The sequence below is a fragment of the Chiroxiphia lanceolata genome, chromosome 3 (genome assembly GCF_009829145.1).
Source record: "Chiroxiphia lanceolata isolate bChiLan1 chromosome 3, bChiLan1.pri, whole genome shotgun sequence".
In the NCBI taxonomy this organism is placed as follows: domain Eukaryota; kingdom Metazoa; phylum Chordata; class Aves; order Passeriformes; family Pipridae; genus Chiroxiphia; species Chiroxiphia lanceolata.
Genome location: NC_045639.1, coordinates 6,586,523 through 6,606,946, shown reverse-complemented (window position 1 = coordinate 6,606,946; position 20,424 = coordinate 6,586,523). Strand labels below are relative to the sequence as shown.

Below are 20,424 nucleotides of genomic sequence, written 5' to 3'. Positions count from 1 at the left end.
CAAACAGATATCAGCTTCTGAAATTATGCAGCCTGTGTGTTATCACCCAAATAAATCCTTGGACTTTTGGGGAAAGAAACACCACCTGGAATAGGAATAATGGCAAAATGAATTCAAAAGCCAAAGGCATACAGAAACTAAGTGACAAGTTGTTACTCTCATCAGAGTGCAGGCCTTGCTGCCAGAAAAAATTAATCCTGATACTACGTTGAAGACTTCTGTGAACTAATACTAAACACACCTATTTTAATATTTTTAAAGTTCATTTTTAATAAAACCGGACCACTAATCCTAGCAAAGTATTCTCAGAAGCCAAGTTTACTATTTTTCACATCACCTAAAGCATGGTCTTCTGTCCCCAAAGGCAAGAAACAGTATGTTAGCATTCATTACTGTAACCCATTGATGTATATTTTATTTGTGGTTTTAAAGTTTTCAACCACTTTTCTTTGATGCAGTGCATAATCAGTAGTAGTTAAAGGACTACCTTAAAAAATGGAAGCCTCTGAACAAATTTTTTGTGATAAACCATCAAAGGAGTGGAGTTGGAATTACAGGCCTGAGGGCTAAGAAACAAACCAAACTTGAAACAACTGAGGTCTCTAATAACATGGCAGGAATGGGGGGAATCTCTAATAGCACTGGAAAGCTTAATTAAAAAAAAAAAACTATCAGACACAGCTTCTTTGTTTACCTGGATCTAGAATTAAAACAATGGATGCTGTCAATCTTGCATCAGAATAAATGTGAACCTTTATGTTTCTATACTGAAAATGGCTCAGCTGTAAAATCAGACTTCACAGCCCAAGGCCAAATGATCACACAGGATCCTTAATGATCACACAGGATCCTTAAAGCAAAGGCAGAGTATTTGGGATCAGCACCACTGGTTTGTGATCCATGGTAAGCTTAAAATCCTTCTTTGAATGAATCCTTGGAAGGCACCTAAGAGAGGAAGGCATGCTTAAACTCATGGTACATACAGGCCATCCTTCTACTAAGAAATGCATAGTTGTTCCCAGATTCCAAAAGGCTGAAAAATGCTTCTTTTCCTTCATTAGCAATGGGAATGTCACATGGATACCTTACACTTTAGAATGAACACACCTCAGTCATTTCTGTAATTTTTATATTATACTCCATGCCAAATTTATGTAAATGTAGATTACTAATGAATGACTAGAAGCTGGAAAATACAAGCTTTACTTCTTTTTACTTAATAGATTAAAACAATTAGCAATATGAAGGTGAAAAAATTTACTGCAATTCCTGTTCACTTTATTTAAAAATAAATGTTATAATTTCGAAATCTTTTGAGAGTCACTTGCTTCTTTCATGGCGTTTCAAAGCTCAGGTCCTTGAGCTTTAAAAATAATACATGAGTTTATTCTTACAGGCAAAGAAGTCCACTGAAAACTCTTTCAATGTTTGAACAAGCATTGACGAAATGGTGACAAAAAGTTCACAGAGCCAGGCTGGCAGCCACAGTGCTCCATGAAATTCAGAATCAGACACGAGACCCCTGCGTAGCTCAGATCTTTTCAAACAGACAGGAGCAGATCTGTCGTGGAGTGTGGGAAGTCTGCCAGCCCTCAAAATCAGCAGTGTAGCTGGGGAAAGGAGTCTGAGCTATTGCAACACCTGAAACCAAAAATGTAGAGCTCAGAGATGGTTCTGAACACATCTAAAGCAAGGGGAATATAAGCGTTCAGTCCTCATTAGTGTTTCCTGGGTGTATCAATCACAAACGTTAATGTAACTCCTTGGAACAACCAAACACTGTAAGCACTTTTTGAACTGTGAAAAAAAGATACAGGAAAAAAAGATCTTGCTAGCACGAAGATAAAAGGTTTCCTTCTGAATTCAGCTACTATTAACACTTGCACCTGGTGCTTACATAATTAAATGCAGAAAACAACAATTGTACCCCAAGAAAAACTTAATTAGATTAGGCATGTAGTAACAAATGCAAAATTGCCATCATTAGTACGTCAGTGTACTACAAATGGAAATGCTTAACTGCCAAGCCCACAACTTAAAAAACTGCCAATTCCCACAGATGAGGAGGAGAAAGCCATTTGCTCCCTTTTGTGACTCCAGGACAACTGCATCCAGGTGAGATTTATTCACAAAGGAGCACTGCTGGCACCTCTCCCCCCAGAAATTTGGAAGGTGGACTTTTGTTTACAGATGTTTTGTGCTACAAAAGCAAAACCAGGTTGGGCAGTCCTGGGACAAACTAATGAGCCTGTAAAGCTCTCAGTGTCCTGAGCCTTTCCCAGGCACGTGCTTTGCTCACAGATGAGACACTGGGAAGGACATGACAACTTCCCCATCCCAAAGGAACAGAATCCTTTAATTTCAGGCTTAAAGCTGTAACAACAACTACCAAAAATCAATTATGATTCCAGGGAAAATGTTTCAGTGGTATAGACAGTGATGCAATGGAAAAGACTGTCTACAGGAGATACAAAGTAACAAGCAAGAACATAAGGAAGAGTTTGACAAGTATCCACCAGGAGTGACCTAAGCAAAAGTGATCCTGTCTGATCCAGCTTTGCTTTCCCTGATTATATATAGAATCTGCTAAAATAGCTGAAATACTCTTTCCCAGACCTGCCAAAGACCAGCAGCTGTGATGCCTGTGTGCAGTCACATGAGGGAAAGAAGTGATCCCCATGGTTATAATCCAGTAAGGACTTTTCCAGTTGTCTTCTACCATCTTAAAAGAGATTGTATCCTAAATCCTCAGATTTCACCACCATGAGAGACCAGACTCAGTAGGACATGACAGCCTTGTGATCCAAATGTTCCATTTCCCATGCAATGGACACACTTACCACTTAAGGTCCAAACTTACCACTACAAGTTTGTAGTTCTCTAAATGCCAAGATACTTCAATTTAAGCTCACGGAATTACTGTGAGCTTAAAATGGGCATTTAAATGCTTTGCATATTTAATCAATTCTCCTCAATTTTTAAATTATAAATATTCCCTGAGTATTAGGGTATTAATTTTGTTCCTGGAGACCACAGCAGCCTTCCTGAAGAGTTCACACCTGTAAAGTTATTTAAACATTACCACTGAAATTGTAAAGCCAAACAAGTCTTGCTCCCAGTGTCTCCCCTGGCAGGGCAGATATTTAACTAAAGCTTGCATCTAAAGCTACATAATATTTAAAGGGCTTTTTGGTCAGAGTTCCAGAGGAGACCTGATACAACTTGTTCAATAAGCAGTATCAGGTTTTAAAGAACATAAATGAGAAAAACACCTGATTAAGAATTCAGGTTGCTTTTAGAAAACACACAGCCACGTGTTTGTCACCCACCAGCATGGACTTTGCCTTCCTTGTGCTGCAAACTGAAAGGCTGAGACCACATCTGGCCTTGCAAAAGGAAAAATAAGCCTTCCCTTTATTAGGAAAACCCAAAGAACCACCAGGCAAAGTTGTGGCCTAACCTTAAACTTTACCATGTAGTCAAGAAACAAACAAAAAAACAGAAGCCTGGTTTATGACTTTTGAAGGAAAATCCCTATTGAGATATATGGGGTATAGACAGGATTGCTTCCTGAGAAAGCTACAGACACGTAAGGTTACCCAGCTGTGCAGCCATGAAACATATTCTTCTTGATTAAATCAGGAACTATGGCCACCAAGGGTACCATGGCCTCACATATGTTGTAATAATGAGGCATAACCAAGGGTCTTCTGGGAGCTCTCCCACTACTGTTAAAATTTTATAGCATCAAATTTGGGAGCTAATTTAGAAAAAGAGAGAATCTTATTCAATATTTGATGTGCATTGGTACTTCTTTCCTTTATAATGAAACAATTTCCTCTAAACGTCCACATTCTTTATACTAAAAAAAAAAAATCAACTGCTCCTGCTGAATCAACTCTCAAGGGAGAGAAGATAATAATATCACATATGAACTTCACAGTATTTGCTTAGTATATCCTATTTGCAGATATCATCTTATTTGAATAATCATGTGTTTGCAATTTTCCAGCTCCTGGTGAAAAACTGACCTGTCATCAGAGCAAATTTGCTTCAAAACTCACATACGAGTGTTATCTGTACCTAGTGTTATTAAGAATATCCATTTTTTTGACACTCTTTCCACTAGTTATCTCCACATAAACTTATACCTATAAGAGCTCCCATCTCAGTCCATGGTGAAAACATGGGACTTTGCTTTGCTGTAAAAAATGACTTGAAATAATTGTCTGATAAATCTGCCAATTCTTTGTCCAGCTGTCATTCCAAGGGAAAAGTTTAGAGCGGCACCTTTTGTTCCCTGGGAGGGCAGGCAGCCCTGCCTGGAGCACTAATTGCTTGTAAGCCCAGGGAAGGGGCGAAATTCCTGATATAACTGCAGCAGGGTTATATCTGGATTGAACAGAGGCCCCATCCTTGGACAAATAATCCCTGTGGAGAAATTACTGCCCAGCCATCGAGGGTGAAGAAATACAAAGGCAGCAGTAACACCAGGGGTTTTATCCTTTTACAGCAACAATACCACCTTCATTCCTAAGAGCAGACAGGGTGACCACCGTGGTACAGCTGGGCTGGGCTAACCATTTGAAACCAAAACTGTGATGGGAAGATAAACACAGATGATAAGCAAAACTGTAGGTAAACTTTTCCTTCCCTCGCAGCAGCTCTGGAATTGGCAGCTCTCTTTCATTTCCTCGAGTAATGAATTCATTTGGCTTGACAAACTACTGCCTGCTCAGAACACTTTCCCCTTCATCCCAGCACAAACTGGGGAAAGGACGGTGAGAGCGGCACTACCTGCATTTAGGGGTCCAGGATAGGATTGGAGATGAGAGGGATTGGTGACTAGAGCTGTGATTAGGACATGGAATAAGAGTAAAACTAGCAATGAAAGGGCACAGGCAAACTCAAAGAGAGGGAAGCTGGGAAGTTGGCCTAGGTCTAAAACTAAACCATTTTCCAGTAAAGAAATTGGACAGTGAGCCATGAGCAGAGAGAAACTCTGGCTTGACATGGAGACTAGTTTTGAGAAGTGAACACTGAGGTAAGAAGGTAGAAAGGGGACACTCAGTCCCTGCACCCCAAAACAGGGACTCCCATTCCCATCTACCCAGCAGCACAAGAAGGTATCACTCATTTCTTCCCCTCTGCGCCTGTTTCCACACCCATCATTGCTCTCTCCATCAGCTCCCTGCTCCCTAATCACATCAAAGCAAACCTTTTTAAGACCACAGTTTGAAATTATCTAAGTAAAAACGTCTCCCTAAAACCAATCCCTCTTTAATATGTAAATTTAGGCCAGCAGATTTCAGAATGGATGAGAATAAGGGAGCAGTAAATTGTGAAATGCAGGTGGTGGCACTGGGAACAAGTAGAGAAGAAGGTGGGAATTTCAGGATCCATTTCAGCCTGAAATGAGTTATAATGTTGTATTACAACCTGAGCTGACAGACAAGTTCTGGTTTGCAGAATCACTTGGAATTATCAGACCTGCTTTTAGAAGCATAAGGATTTTCATTTCTTTAAAGAACTCAGCCCCTTGTTGCACAGCCTGGGCCTTAAAATTACAAGTCTGACCTTAATCTTCATTCTTATTCTTTTGGTGAAGATAATGCCATTGTTTTGGGAAAGACAAATAGATTACCTATGAAATCATACACCAAACTGATTAGTAACAGAATAAATACTGGTTTGCATATCAGCAAACCTGGGTGTTGCTTTGAGAGAGGAGGATGAGAGAGATGAGGTTCCAGCTGGATGTACAGTTAGAGGAACTATCATATCCATCCATACGTGCATACAGACTGTGAACCCCCAGGCAACTTTAATTTTGGCACTTCCTAACTTTAAGTGCTTGGGTTTGCACCTTAATAACATTCTTTTAACATTGTGTGTGTATAATACACTCACAGATCACTCAGCCAAGACATAATTGATTTAATCATCCCCATTTGTGAATGATTTGTGAAGCTCACACGAGTTTGTTAAGTTGCAGCCCTGCCCAATAAAAATTAAAGCAGATGCCTCTGTGAAGCCCAGAGAAACAAGCTGATAATGTAAAAGGAACAGACTGAACTGTAACAGAAGTGTGACAAAAAATATTTTGTTCTTTGCTACTGTATATGTAGCCAAAACTACAACACTACAGATCTGTCAGTCCAAATGGCAAAACTATCATTTTGAATTTTAAAAAGAAAATTAGCTCGAAAAGAAAGTTGAATTATAAACCCCACACATTACAAGACATTTACATAAGAACAAGGAAAAAGATGTAAATTAGATGACTTTGAAAAGAAAAAAACCCCAACTATTCTACACATAATCATAAGGTAGTGTTTTTAATGGGAGAATCATTGAAATTCTTCTGCTTCTATAAGAGACTAAATTTGATTGATAATAAAATTAGATATTTTCTTAATCCAGAAGACTCTCTTTATGTCATCAAAGATTTTGAAACACTTTGTTATTAATACCATACAAATTCAAATTAGAAGTAAACAGCCTTTCTCTAACTGAATGAAGAAAAGGCCAAGTGAGAACATTGAATTGCCGTGTATTTAGAATTATTAATGGTGGTAGCCTCAAATACATCACATTTTTCCTATATTCTAATTTAATTCCCATTAGTGTAAAAGTGGTTATCCAGCAGTATCTAATTTCCAGTTGGTAGTCCTGCCATTCCCTTAGAGAATGTGCTGCATCACCAATTAAGGTCTAATTGTCAGAAAGTTGCTCTCAGTAGAGCACGCTTTCTCTTCTTCCAAATATCATCCTGTTTCTACCCATGACACTGGTACAAAAACTAAAATTCCTCTTCCTTCCAAGTAGGAATTAAAATTCCTATTTGCAAAACTGATTGAGGCGTTATGAAACCCCAGCAAGTTTTGCTTTGCCTCCAGAGAACTGATTTCTGCTCTTTTCCTTGGACCTTTTGCCTCATTTTCCCAACTGGAAAATGGAGGGAACATTACTTCTGTGTTCACAGAGCAATTAGGTGTGTGGAGCATTTAGATTCTGGGGTAATAATGCTCATATGGATGAAGTTCATCGTGTGTTTTCTTTCATATCAGCACTATCAGCAGCAGTTCCTGACCCTGGTCACTTCACATCTCAGGTTACTGGTCCCCCACTACAACTGCTTTTAAAAATCAAGCCTAAATTGCAGGTACAAAGTCATTCAGTCTAAATTTGATACCCTAAAAAGGGTGGGGAGGTTTTTTATTTGCAGTCTGCCATGTGTCATTAGAATGAAAACCAGAAGCTGCATTACCCTCCAACATTATCAACTCAAAAAGATGAGCAACTGCAAAGGCAGACTTGTGAATGCAGGTTTTCCACTGGTGTCTCTTAAAAAGCAGTTCTACCTGTGTAAGAGCTTTAATCTTTCATTAGCAATCGCCACATTTCATTTTCTGTGTAATGCCAAAAGCTCATCCCACATTACACTGACACAGAGTTCCTACAGCTGGAAGGAAGACATGCACATGGGAAACCAAGGAGGACAGATCTTTCCAAGACTCACCCATCTTGCCATCTACTCTGCTGCAGATTTTCTTGGCTTTTGAAAAGCTGCATGTTATAATCTGTAAGCGTTTTGCACAGGAAAAAAGAACTTTGGAAAGATGTGATGAGCAAAGACCGACTCGTAAATGAGTAGTGAAGCTCTGTGGAAAGAGCAGAAAATCTGAAATAGGAGGTGAGAGGTGAATGCAGACCTGATTTCATACTCCTTCATTCTGTGCAGCAAGAAGAGAGTTGTAAACTCTTTCTGTAATATCTGTAATTTCGATACTTGGGCTTTGCTTGCCTCTACAGCTTAATCCTGGGTTTTATTCAAGATTTTCTTGGAAAATGTAGTGACTAAGAAGTAATTACTTTCATTAGAAATAGAAGGAAGAAAGTATTGCAAATTCTTTCCATTACAGGAGGTGGGGAATTAAGGACTATGGCAATCTCCAGTGTCTGCCCTCTGGGGTCAGTCCATCAGCAGACAGTGGTGCAGGGATCTTCCCCCTCCTCGGGGGAGCTGTGAGTGATATGCAACGTCCATATTCTCATTTTATTGGACATGTGCACATTTTAAAGAAATAACCAGTAAGAATCAGCAAACAGTTGGTGCCATTTTCCCATGGCTTGCTGCTCACACCTGTATACACATCTGACGTGGAAATTAATGAACTTGGGGCCCAGAGATACTTTTAAGGAACCCTCCACTGATTAAGGTCTTTGTTTTGTTTTTAGGCAGACCAGCATGAAAGCTTCAGTAAACAGGTTGATATTCAAAAGTGCCTCTATGTCTACAAGTCAAGTACCTACACCACTCCTTTATTTCATTTCTTCTTTTTATTTTAATACCCTCTGTAAAATCAATTAAAACTATTTTAAATGTTTTAAATTACATTTGGCATTTTCCTCCTACAGGACCTCCTTTCCTGGTTCTCCTCAGGACCAGGAAAATAGCAGTAGCTCTTAAATCTGAATAACAGCTTTAAAAACCATCACCACCCCCCGTTTGAGCCTAACAAAACATGTCTTTCCTGCAGTGCTCTCTTCATTCTTCCCTCAGAAAAGAGGCACTGTTGGGATTGTTGGGCAGGAAACTGAAACCACTTTGACAGGTGCCCCAATTTCCAGACTTTTCTTTAAGGAAACCAACCAAATGCTTAATTTTAAAAACTGTCTTCTGTAGACTGGCACACACACACACACACACACACACATATATATATATACATATATAAAATGTCTGACTTACTCTATTCTCACTGTAGCACAGAGCCATGTGTGTCACTTCCTGCACTGCCAGACTGTTTTCCCCTGGGACCTGTGCCCTTCACCTTCAGCTACAGGTGGAGAGCCTCAACAGAAGTATCTTCACATGCTTGAGCAGGTCAATGAAAAATGTGTGTTTTCTGCATGCAAGACACATGTGAGATATACACATTGGCCTACATGTGGAAAAAGTGTTTAACATTTTTAGAGCACACGTCCAATTCCCATAACAGACTGTGAATATCAACCCATTAGGGAAGTGTTGTCATCTCCAACCACGATTTGCAGCTCTGTCCTACAACATGAAACCAAAAGGAAACAAGAAAGAAATGCATTCCTTACATAACCAACTGCCTTTTTACCTTGGGTTGTTATTAAGAGCACCACAACCACAAACTAAAGGTCTTTCCCAATGTAAGAAAATCAATGCCATATTTTATGCATTTATTTATACACACACACAACTAAGTCTGACTTTCTGAAGAGACTGCAAGATCCAGTCACAAATATATATAGATGCAAAATGCATAAATATGAAAGTCATGTGTAGGTAGACAGCAGAAAGTGTGTATGTTCATGTTTTAGTTGTGGGTACATAACACTGTAATTTCCTCATAAGAAAATTAAACAAAACAAGGAGAGTCAGTGCCATGGTCTGTCTGAGGCAGAAAAAGACCTCACATTTAAGTGGGAGCTCAGGGTGTTGTGGACTCAGCACTCAGTAACTGATGAGTGAAAAATAAAACATCACTTTCTAATGCCTAATTAAGTCAACACAACAGCAATGTTAAAAGGCTGATAGCAGCAGTGAATAAGTTTGCCTGGACAGTCTAAATTTCAGATTATTTTCCTGACCAAAACAGTCAAGTTCCTGTATCACTGGCTGGAACAGGAGCACCACTTTAAAGAATTACAGACTGAACAGGTATTTACCAAAAAAACCCCAAACTGATCACATATCTTGTATCAGTTCCTGTAAATAGCAAAACATAATTTATTTATTTTTAAAGTAACTGCTGGGAAAGTGTAATTAACAGGATACAATTAGGCAACAACTAAGAAACACTCACAATCAATCCAGAGACTTCCTGTTTATGATTATTACCTATAGGAATGTATAAAAAGACTGGAGAAAGGAAGTTGGCACCTTATATAGCCAAAGAGCAAAATATGGGCCAATTTTAACAGAAATAAAAAAAGAAACTAGAGTAGAGCACACATTTTAAATACAGCCATGGCAGTTTTTGTTAAGGGTCCTTGGAAATAAACTATGCTTATTTATTTATAGAGCTTTCATCATTATATCTCTAGATGCACTACAAAATGAGAAAACCCACTACTTTTAATTAAAGCTGAACTAAAATTCCCCTGCAATAACAGAAGGCAAAAGCAAACACAGATTGAAGAAAGAAAGAAAAAACATTTCAAGAACAACTGACCTGTAAAGAAAGACTTTGCTTGCACAGAAAGTTTGAATAAATTCTATAAAAGATGTTAAATTACAGAGCAATCTTTTTACTTTGATCTGATACAACAAAAAGCTCATGAATAACAAGATTTTGGGCTGAACCAAACACCTGGAAAGGGTTACAGTCTACCCTGAGCTACAGGGCTACCAATGGAACTAATATTAGAGCTGTACAGAAAAAAAATACATAAATACTAACATTTTAATTGGCTGATGCACTGTCACAGTGGGGGAACTTGTGGATGCAGCCCTCTCAAACCCACTCTATTTACAGAGATGAAAAAGAACAGCATGCAAATAGTAAAAGGAGATAAAACACTTTAACAACCCTACAGAATTGCAGCAGCAATCTTCCAGCAGAAAGGGATTAATTAGCAACAAAGGCAAATGGCCATTTGCCTTAAATTATCAGTTCTTGCCATGATCATTATTTGCTTGGAAAATCTTTGTACCTCCAGAGCTATTATGTAAATACCTAAGATATGAGGGTGCTCAGTACAAAGCAACCCAAAGCTTGTGAAGGTGGTTGCAATCCCAGATGAAGCACATTTGTTCCGTGGAGCCATTTGTTGTGAGCACACCCCAATCTGACAAATGCATTTGACAGGATACAAGAACATGCCAACAGACTGGCAAAAATAAAATAATACAAAATAATAATGCTTATTTTCTTGATGAAAGAATCCTGTCAGTGCTCCTTTCCCAAACTCTTTCTTCTCCTTCTCGAGGGATGCGTTTCATGTTATGTGCACGTCATGCACAAATTTGAACTTTGGATTTAAACCCTTACTTCACTTGCATTTAAATTATGTAAATATCAAACCCAAGCCCTGTGAAATCCAAAACAGGGAGCATCTCGTCCTGGTTCAGGATAAAACAGGCTTGTCTTCTTCCTGTTATACATTTTGAATGGGCTAGTGCAGGGCGGGCTGGTATTAAAAGTGTTTTCCAGCAAACATTGCTACAGGGTGATCTGCAACTTGTCTCCTTCCTGCCTCCAATTTTCTCTTGTATAACTTCCGCTTCTCAGTGTCACGAATATTCGTGTACCAAGTAAATTGATGCCAAGTTACTATTCAGACAGTGCAAAACTTCCTTGCTTTTTTCCCTAGAGATGTGACTACCAGAAGGTGGCTGGACATGGTGAGTCCAGCACCTAAGGTACATCTGCGAGAATAAAAACTTTATCCCGAGGGGAGGGATGTCAATGTATTTGTGTCAGCTGTTCCTTCCTGACACTACTGGCTGGATAATCACCTGCTTTTTGAGCTCATTAGCCTGCAATTAATTGACAAATAGACAGGGTGGCTGCAAGCAGCAGTGACTTTGCAGCAGCACCTCCCCGGCAGCTCCCTTCTATTTCTGCAGCATTAGCACAGCCAAGGTGGTTGTACTCGTCCCACCTTTGAAGCGAAACAACTCCAGGATAGAAGTGAGTCTGTGGAAATTTCTTTCTACTGGGAGAGAACACTTTTTTTGCTGCTATTAGAAAGTAACAAAGATATAAAGGCAGCAAATCCCAATTTCAAAATGGAGTCTACAGAATAATGTGCAGAGAAACCCAGTTCCCTGCTGTGACCACAAACACAAGTGAGAGTTACTTAAAACCTTGCCTACAAACCATATCTTGGCAGAGTGGAGAGGTAGGTCTGGTCTACTTTTAAGATATGATAACATACTTATGGCTATATAGGAATTACGTTTCTTTGCATGCCAGCAAAAGCTCTAGAAAAAAACAGTTACACTGGCCAAAAAAAAAGAGACAAACAGAAAAACAGACCGATCTTTTGGGGTAACCAACTTAAACTGGGTCCAAACAACACTCCCAAGAAATATAACCTGTCTTCTCTTTGAGTTTGTAAAGACAAAATCACCAGTTTCAAGTACAGAGCGGAAAAAAAACTACACTCGTAACAGGACACATTAAAAGATGATGTCCCCTTCCCCAATTCCAGCATAGGCAACAAAATCTCATGAGGGGGAAAAAAATCCAAAATTAAAAATACCCTCAATATAAGGTCAAAGAAATCATGCCAATCCAGAAATCAGCATGCAAGAAGACCTTGATTACAGTCAGCAAATGAAGTAAAGAAAAAATGAACCACAAGGAAAATATCTGAAAACGAGGTGGGGATGGTGGGGCATAAAATCTTAAAAAAACCCCAGAGTATCCTCAACATAAGGGAGGAGAAATCACAGCTCTTGCTCACTTTGCTTTAACAAAGTGCATAAAATCACATCCTTTCATTCCTTGACAAAACTGTAAAAGAATGTCAGGAAAAAAGACTGCCATGCAAAATAGAGCATTTCAATTTCTCGAGTCAGAATTTCATGACATATTTTTTAAAAGGGGTCGCTTTTTCTGAAAATACCAAGTGGTTTTCCTCACTCCCTCCACATGCAGGTTATTTTCTTTATAATTTTCACCTCTGCACTGTTGAACATAATGGGACAAATAATACATGATGCACAAATAAGTCATAACGCTCCATGCAAGTTATTAGCAGTGAAATGCTGAATATGTGATAAATCTAGACCTGAAAGTGAAATATGCCTCCTAATTAAAAATCAATTATTAAAACCAGTAAAGAATGAAAAAGAAAAAAGGCTCACTCACCAAACTCATAATGAAATCCTGGAAACTTCAGAGTTATTTGAAAAGCAGAAAGAAACCTTCAACATCTATATTTAACTAAAGACTCTACTGTGGGTTTCTTGATTTTATGATTAAACAGTTCTGTGAAAAATTGTTTCTGGTATCTTTTGTGCTTTTATCTCTTCATTCCAAATGGTCATGAACATGAACGGACAGCATTTAAATGGAGAATGCAAGAACAAACCATTACTATGGCTCTGGGAAATCAAAGTACACGGATGCCCTGATGTGGCCCTGAGGTGACACAGGGATGATAAGCCCAAAACCACCAGCCCCTGAACTTAGATCCAAGTGCAAGATGTTTACCCACAATGTTGTTAGTGACAGATCTTTTCCAGTAGACGGTTTTAACACACACAAACTTAGACCAGGGTGTGCAAATAACTATTTCCAACTGATTTATGTACAGTTCTGGAAAGATTTCAAATGTAGAACAGCTCAGAAGCAGCTCAAAATCACAACACCTGTTGCACAGGCTTGGACAAGCAGAAATTTCCAGTTTTCTTTTTCTGTAAATCTAAGATATGTATTCATACCCCCAGCAGTGACAGAGAGATTAAATTAACGAGCATTACTGAAGAGATCTGAATCCCATTATTGTAGAAACTACACTGGTATTATGCATTATCATAAATATTCAGCATCTGCAATCAAAAGAAGGCTTTGGTGTTTACGTATATAATAAAGTTTTAATAATTCACTATCAATACTTCACGCGGAGTGCTGCCACCTCTTCCTTCTGGATAAAGGAAAAAATACATCCAGCATTTAAAAACCACAACCATCCAGCTGGGAATGAAAAAAATCCCTTGTACAGAGAAATGCCTGTGGCCAGTATTTTTCCAAGAGCCAGAGGCTCCCGGCTCCATCCACCTGTGGAAGGCGGGTGGGTGGCCAGGGCTGCCTCCATTTTGTGTCTCCCCTTGGCAAGCTCCAGCCTGCAGACCCCGCACACGCTCTCCTTCTCCGGAACACGCACCCCGTGGTGCCTGCTCAAAATCTGGAGTACTTTGGCTACGAAATTCTCAGGGGTTGTCCTCAGAAAACTTGGAAAACTCAAGTGAGTGTTCCCTGAGGACGTGTCGGCCGCCCTACCCAAGGGCGGCTCATGGCACCTCCAGAGCGCCAACACAGCCCCTCAGACATCAGCAGTCACACTCTAAGCCATAAAACTGTCACATTTGGTATTCTACCTGTATCACAAGCAAGGGGGTACGTTGCTATCCTTCCACTGGAGATTAAAGGGCGTTGGGATTGGGGTTCCGGGCACAGAGGCTGCAGCAGATCCCCCTGTGGCTGCACCCAGCCCGGCACAGCCGGTTCCCTGAGGGACCCACCGCCCCCCCAAACCCAGCCTGCCACAGCGGCTTCCCAAAGGTCCTGAGGGCACTTGTGTTAAAAAGGGTGCTAAAAGCCCCAAAGGATGTCGGGGAAGGAGGAGGGATGGAGAAGCAGAGGAGAAGAGAAGCAGAACCAGCCTCCTGGGCTGCCACCAGCTCAGCCTGCGCTGAGGGGTGGGAGACTAAAGAGTCCATGGCAGGAGGGGGATGGCAGGAGTTTCAATTGCCAATATATTCCTTTCAACACACAAAACACGGGGAAAATCCCAACTTGACCTACAGCACAGGTTCATCCCAACTGCTGCAGAGGGAGAGCCACATTATCAAGTGCCACGCTGAGCAGATATCAACTTCTGAAGTACAGTCCAGCTGAATAAATACCACGGAAAGTTAATAGCCAAATCCTTTCAGCAGCAGTGCTCTGGGAACCTGATTGGAATTTGAACATTTGCATTGATTTATAGTTTTTTTCGATGTTACCAGCTGGGAGCAAGTGCTGGAGAGGAGGTACAGGAACAGCTCTGCAGAAACAGGAACAGCTAGGGAAGGATTACCTCCGAAAGGATTATCTTTTAAACAAAGAAAAATTTGGTATACTGCAAACAACTAACTCAAATCAAAAGAAACAGATTAATCCAACAGGATTAACAGGTAAGGCTGCCCTGTACGTTAATGTCCAGACACACAGCTGAGGAACATGAAGGGTTTTATTTAGCTGGTTTTATTAAGGGTGCAGTTCTGAAGCACCGTTTCACGGTCCAAAATAAGGGCTGCCTGTTCAGATAAAACAAAAGCTTTGACAACTTATCCTGCAGCCTCCCAAGCAACAGAGATCTCCTGTCTTTTTACAGAGCCTTTTCCTTTACCCTTACATATGTAAGCTCTGATCATCCAGTCCTTTTAACTCCCGCCAGGAAGGAAGATTAGTCGCTGCCTGTACCGCTCCTGCGCTGTGAAATTTCCAGAACTGAGCACTTTTGCTTCCCTCTGGGAGGCAGGGGAAGTCACAGAAAACTGAGATCAAGCTCCTCGTGGGTTTTTCTTTCCCGAATTGTTAATACTCACGTAAGCTTTTATGGCCATGGTACTACAGGATTACAAAAAGCAAAGTAGCATCGATCTACCAAAAAAAAAAAAACCAGCATCCGTGTATTTGGAAACAATACACTCTCTATGTGATGGAGCATTCCTGCCTTACTAGTAGACATGTTGGTAGTATCTCTTATCTGCACCAAAGATTTGTATTGAAATCTATTTGAGTATTCTAGCAAACTGAATGAGGTAAGCAACCAAGTTGAAAACATGATTTTTTTTTTTTAAAGCACAAAGACAAAGCCTCATTCATTTACTAAAATTATTTTTACTGTGTTTTAATAATTTCTTTAAAAATTGTTTATTTAACATATATTTGAGGTTCCCCTGGGGTAAATTAAAAATCTTAGAATCTTAAAAACACAACATAAGGCAGTTCAGAGTTCCTTTCTGTTTCACTCAGCCTCACATACAGGTCATCCCCCACTCTAATCCAGAGGTGAAACTGAATTCAGCAGCAGCCACAAACCTTGCCTCCTGATGATATGAAAGATTATCAACTCTGGTGAGTTTTTCCATCTAATAATTTTACATTTTCAACTTTTGAACTTATCACCTATTATTTCATAACCAACTAATCACTACACTGGTCCAGCACATATTTCACAGCTATTTAAAAGTGAATTCAGAATTAAGCAAAGACTCACCTCCTCCACCTCCAAGAAGGCTGGAATTAGCTGCAAGAAAAACAAAAGGAGAATCATTAGCACTGAACTTCCAAAATACAGATAAAACCAAACCAGAAGATGCTTCACATGAGATTTTCCATTGTTTCAGTAACTTCACTACTCTTCGCTTACCCAAAAACATTTAATGCAAAAACAATCATTTATGTAAATTGCAATAGCAGTCTTTACCTTTGCAAAATCTTTGAGTGTAATAAATAAATAAAACAATAATACAACTACTAAAGCTAATGCTTTGAATAGCTTATAATATTACAACCTTGCATTTATAACTCTATAAACCATATTCCTTTGTGATCACCAAACGAACTAAAAAAAAAAAATTATTGTAGAGAAATTTCAATAGACTTTGATGGAACTTTTGATTAGCTCTCTTTGTTTTCTATGGCATGGGACCCTTGAGGATGAGAAACCCTGGCCCTGCTGATATAAAAGGGTGTTTCCCATCGTAGGCAATTAAGTTGGGATTTCCCTCAGCTTGCTTAATTGCCTCTGCACTGTAACCATCCAGCTACCCAGGCCAGAACTTGATAAATCACTTATGGAAAGCAATTTTCAGAGCGTGGTGATACAAGATGGTCCTTCAAATTAAGCTTGCACGACTGGAGCCAAGCCAAACATTCTCCTTTCACTGCCTAGGCAGAACCAGAAGGAAAGCCTAAGCTTCTAAACCTGTCCCTTTTGGATGTGTGGGACACAAATCCTCGTTGTTTCGGAATGTAGATAAAACACAGTATAAAAGCAAGAGCATAAGGGATGGACAGAGGTATTTCTTATTGCTTCCTGATGAGTAAAGGAGAAGTGATACCTCAAACCATGTCCTGCTCCAAGACAAGGGTAGATGGCAAGACACACAGAATAAATTAAGTAATTTTCTATATGTTATTGTATTTGTTATTTTCCTCTGCTTCCTAAATAGAAGCCCTTAACAGCAAATTCCCTGCTGTTGGGTTTTTTTCCCCCTCACTTTCTTAATACTTTTATTTACATAAAAATGAAAGTTATCTTTGTCTTCTTCATTTCTTTTTCAGATATTCTACAAACACCCTTGACTCAGCATCCAATTTCAGCTCTACCATTTGCAGCCAGCTTTCCCTGACACTGCGGTAAAAATGTCTTCATCAGAAAGTTGGATTTTCCATCGAAGTACTATACCCAAGATCCATGATTTTTAAAAGTAACATATACTATTAATACTGTTATCTTACAGTGACTCAAAAAGTACCTCTATATTACCCAAAATGCAATGTTTACAGAAATAAATGAGCAGTTTCATATCCAGCATAGCTGACCATATCAAATCCAAGTAAACTGCAAGCCAAGTTAGTTATCCATCCTAGGACCAGTTGTTCCTACACTCACTGAGGGAATGAATCAAGACCAGGATCTAGAGAGATGTTCTTGAGCATTTTTCTGATCCAAGTCTGGTTCTAATACTCTGGAAGATTAGATGGAGGAAAATGAGGGAAACTGTTTCAGAAACACAGTAATTTGGGGCCATTTTAAAAGAAATGCCTGTTTGGAGATACAGAAAGTTTGGAGCAACAGGCACAAAATGGAAAATTTTAAAAAAGAGCAACCCAGTCATCCATATGTGATGGAACATCTCTTGGCTCTCCTCTTTAAGGTGCTAGCAGGGAACAAATATTTCCATATATAAACTGCCTTTGACAAAGATATAATGGTAGTAGTGATAAATGTGTGCAGACATATTGTAAGAATGTCAATCTTCCTGTATTTACCTGTTCTTGCCCTCACTGAAATTCACTATTAAACAAAGAAACAAATTAAAAACAGCCCCCTGTATTTTCACAGCAGTTTCCAAAGGCCTCCTGCAACAGGTAACATCACCTTCCCTGCAGTAACAAGTGTTTATCTGCGACAGCAATCAGCACAGCTCTTATCAGAAGAAAATAAAAGTAACAAAGTGTCATCTACTGCCACGAGCCTGCTATTCCAGCTTATTTTTTGGCAGTGTAGAATACACCTACAATTACCATTCTAATTCTTGGAGGAGTCAAATTCTAGGATTTCTGTTATTATGTTTCAGAGACTCGAGACACAAAGCTATAACCTGTTGTACCTCACTGTAACCAAAGTTTCCACTGCTAAAAAAAGTTTCTTGGGATACTCAGCCAACATCCCCACTGCAAACTCTCATTCAATGGCTTCTCAGAGAATTATGTTTCTCTCATTAAGTTCTCCTGACAATGTTCATCTTTCCAATGTGTTCTAAAGGTTCTTAATAACATATAATATAAGTCAGCACCACACACTTCTCTATAGAAACAGCAAAAACAGTTCAAACAGATTTTTGGCTGCAATGCATCTACCCCAGCTATTGAAATTGCAGTAATAATTCATAGGCACTTTTTAAAAAGAATTCTGCTTGCATAATAGAAAGGAAATCAAACCATTTTCCTATGATTCCAGGAAAGAACAAATTATATTTACAGTTTCATTTCTAGAAAATGTGCCACTCAAAAAGCAAGAACTTCCATATTTTTCAGCCTGTCTCTGAAAGGTTCAATAAAACCCACCTCTCTTTCCATCTTTGGGAAAGCCTTGCCATGACAGAAGTAACTTGTCACTTAGCACCTAATGAATATTGTCCCAGCCAGAGCTCCTCCAGGAGGTCAGCACAGCCCCATGGCTGCAATCACATCACATCATGTTGGAGCAAGCACGGCCTCTCCTCTCAGTCCCTCTGTGTTTATCCACAGCTGCGTTTTGTCCGTCAGTGCTCCCAAACAATCCAGCCTTGGAAAACACTTTGGAAGCAGCCCCTGCTGTAGAGGCTCAACCGTGGGTTGACTCTGAGCAATCTGGTCTAGTGGAAGGTGTCCCTGCCCACGGCAGGAGAGCTGGAACAAGATGTTCTTTAAGTCCTTTCCAACCCAAACCATTCTATGATTCTAGGACTGTAGCCTGTAAATCCATCTCGACTAACCTCTTGTCCTTATTCCCTATTCCAGAGCTGCACAAGATTCTGAAGTCACAGGAGACTTGGAGTGAGAGGAAAACAGGTAGGCTGAATTGCTACCAAGTTACCAAAGCAAAGAACAGTAAAAGAAAGCAAACAAGAGGAGCTCCAAAGAACTGTAGGGTAAAGCCTTCTTGCACCTCATTTCACTGCCCACGTCACCCTTCCAAACTGACCTGCCCAACCTTTCTAAAATTCTCTCCTTATGGACTGCAGCCCACAACAGATTCCCGGGCATTAACTCTGAAAATCCACTCACAACACAAACCTTGAACTATTATTTTACTATGTACACAGAGTGGTCAGGCAGCCAGCAGACCATGGACTGCTTTGCCAGACTGAAACACAACACACACTGATAAAACCCCAGCCAAAACAGCTCACTTGGACATGGACCACAAGAGGCAGCAGAGGTGAGAGCTCACCTAATTTTAAATACTTTTGCCTGCACCAGTAACATAGGTTTCAATAAAAATTAATAATAATTAATTATTAAAAAAAAAGCGCCGTATTTGGTGAACTTTAAGTAGTAGCTTCAGGATGAGAAAAATCACAGCCCCAGAGATGCTGCACGTCACCACTACTTTAAAAGGAATCCCGAATGCTGCATTTTGAGAGACAGATCTCACCCTTACAGCCTGCATCACTACAGGAAATGGAAATACATCTAGAAGTGGTAATATGGCTTTCAGCCCTGGAGTTCTGGGTTTCTCTTTAGTAGGGACATTAGAACCATTCACAGAAAAATTGTTTCTACAAAGTTCAGGGTCCTCTCTAAGAAAAAATCCACTCTAAAAATATTCACTTAAAAAAAAACACCGGCCTCTAATCATTGAGTATAACGATTTAGCCCTTAACTAGGTGTTGATGGCACCAGATTCTACAAGAAATTCAGTATTTCAAATGTCTTGACACCTCAGTGGATTAGATATTTATGTTTTTAGCAGCACCAGGGCAGCACTACTAAACAAACCCTATGAACGCTGCACTGTTGTACCCAGAGAACTCAACTCTTGCTTTAAGAAACAAAATTCCTTCCAAAACAATTCTGTGGGAAGTGAAGGGAAAAAAGAAGAGAAGAAAGAGAAAAAGAAAGAGAAAGAGAAAGAGAAAGAGAAAGAGAAAGAGAAAGAGAAAGAGAAAGAGAAAGATAAAGAGAAAGAGAAAGAGAAAGAGAAAGATAAAGAGAAAGAGAAAGAGAAAGAGAAAGAGAAAGAGAAAGAGAAAGAGAAAGAGAAAGAGAAAGAGAAAGAGAAAGAGAAAGAGAAAGAGAAAGAGAAAGAGAAAGAGAAAGAGAAAGAGAAAGAGAAAGAGAAAGAGAAAGAGAAAGAAAGAAAGAGGAAGAGAAGAGAAGAGAAGAGAAGAGAAGAGAAGAGAAGAGAAGAGAAGAGAAGAGAAGAGAAGAGAAGAGAAGAGAAGAGAAGAGA

The 20,424-nt window shown here is 39.6% G+C and overlaps 1 protein-coding gene and 1 long non-coding RNA gene across 4 annotated transcripts in view; one reads left to right on the top strand and one right to left on the bottom strand.

The window, feature by feature from the left end:
* MACROD2 (mono-ADP ribosylhydrolase 2) overlaps positions 1-20,424 on the bottom strand; it is an 848,490-nt gene that overhangs the window by 656,437 nt on the left and 171,629 nt on the right. For all 3 annotated transcript variants that reach the window (XM_032684589.1, XM_032684588.1, XM_032684590.1), the window contains exon 4: positions 15,976-16,005. In XM_032684589.1, the coding sequence (XP_032540480.1) occupies positions 15,976-16,005 (30 nt within the window). The remainder of the gene's footprint in view (positions 1-15,975; positions 16,006-20,424) is intronic.
* Positions 13,783-18,343, top strand: LOC116785283. Its single transcript, XR_004356459.1, has 5 exons — positions 13,783-14,108; positions 14,720-14,887; positions 15,732-15,833; positions 16,654-16,881; positions 17,046-18,343. It is a non-coding gene; the product is annotated as an uncharacterized LOC116785283 (long non-coding RNA).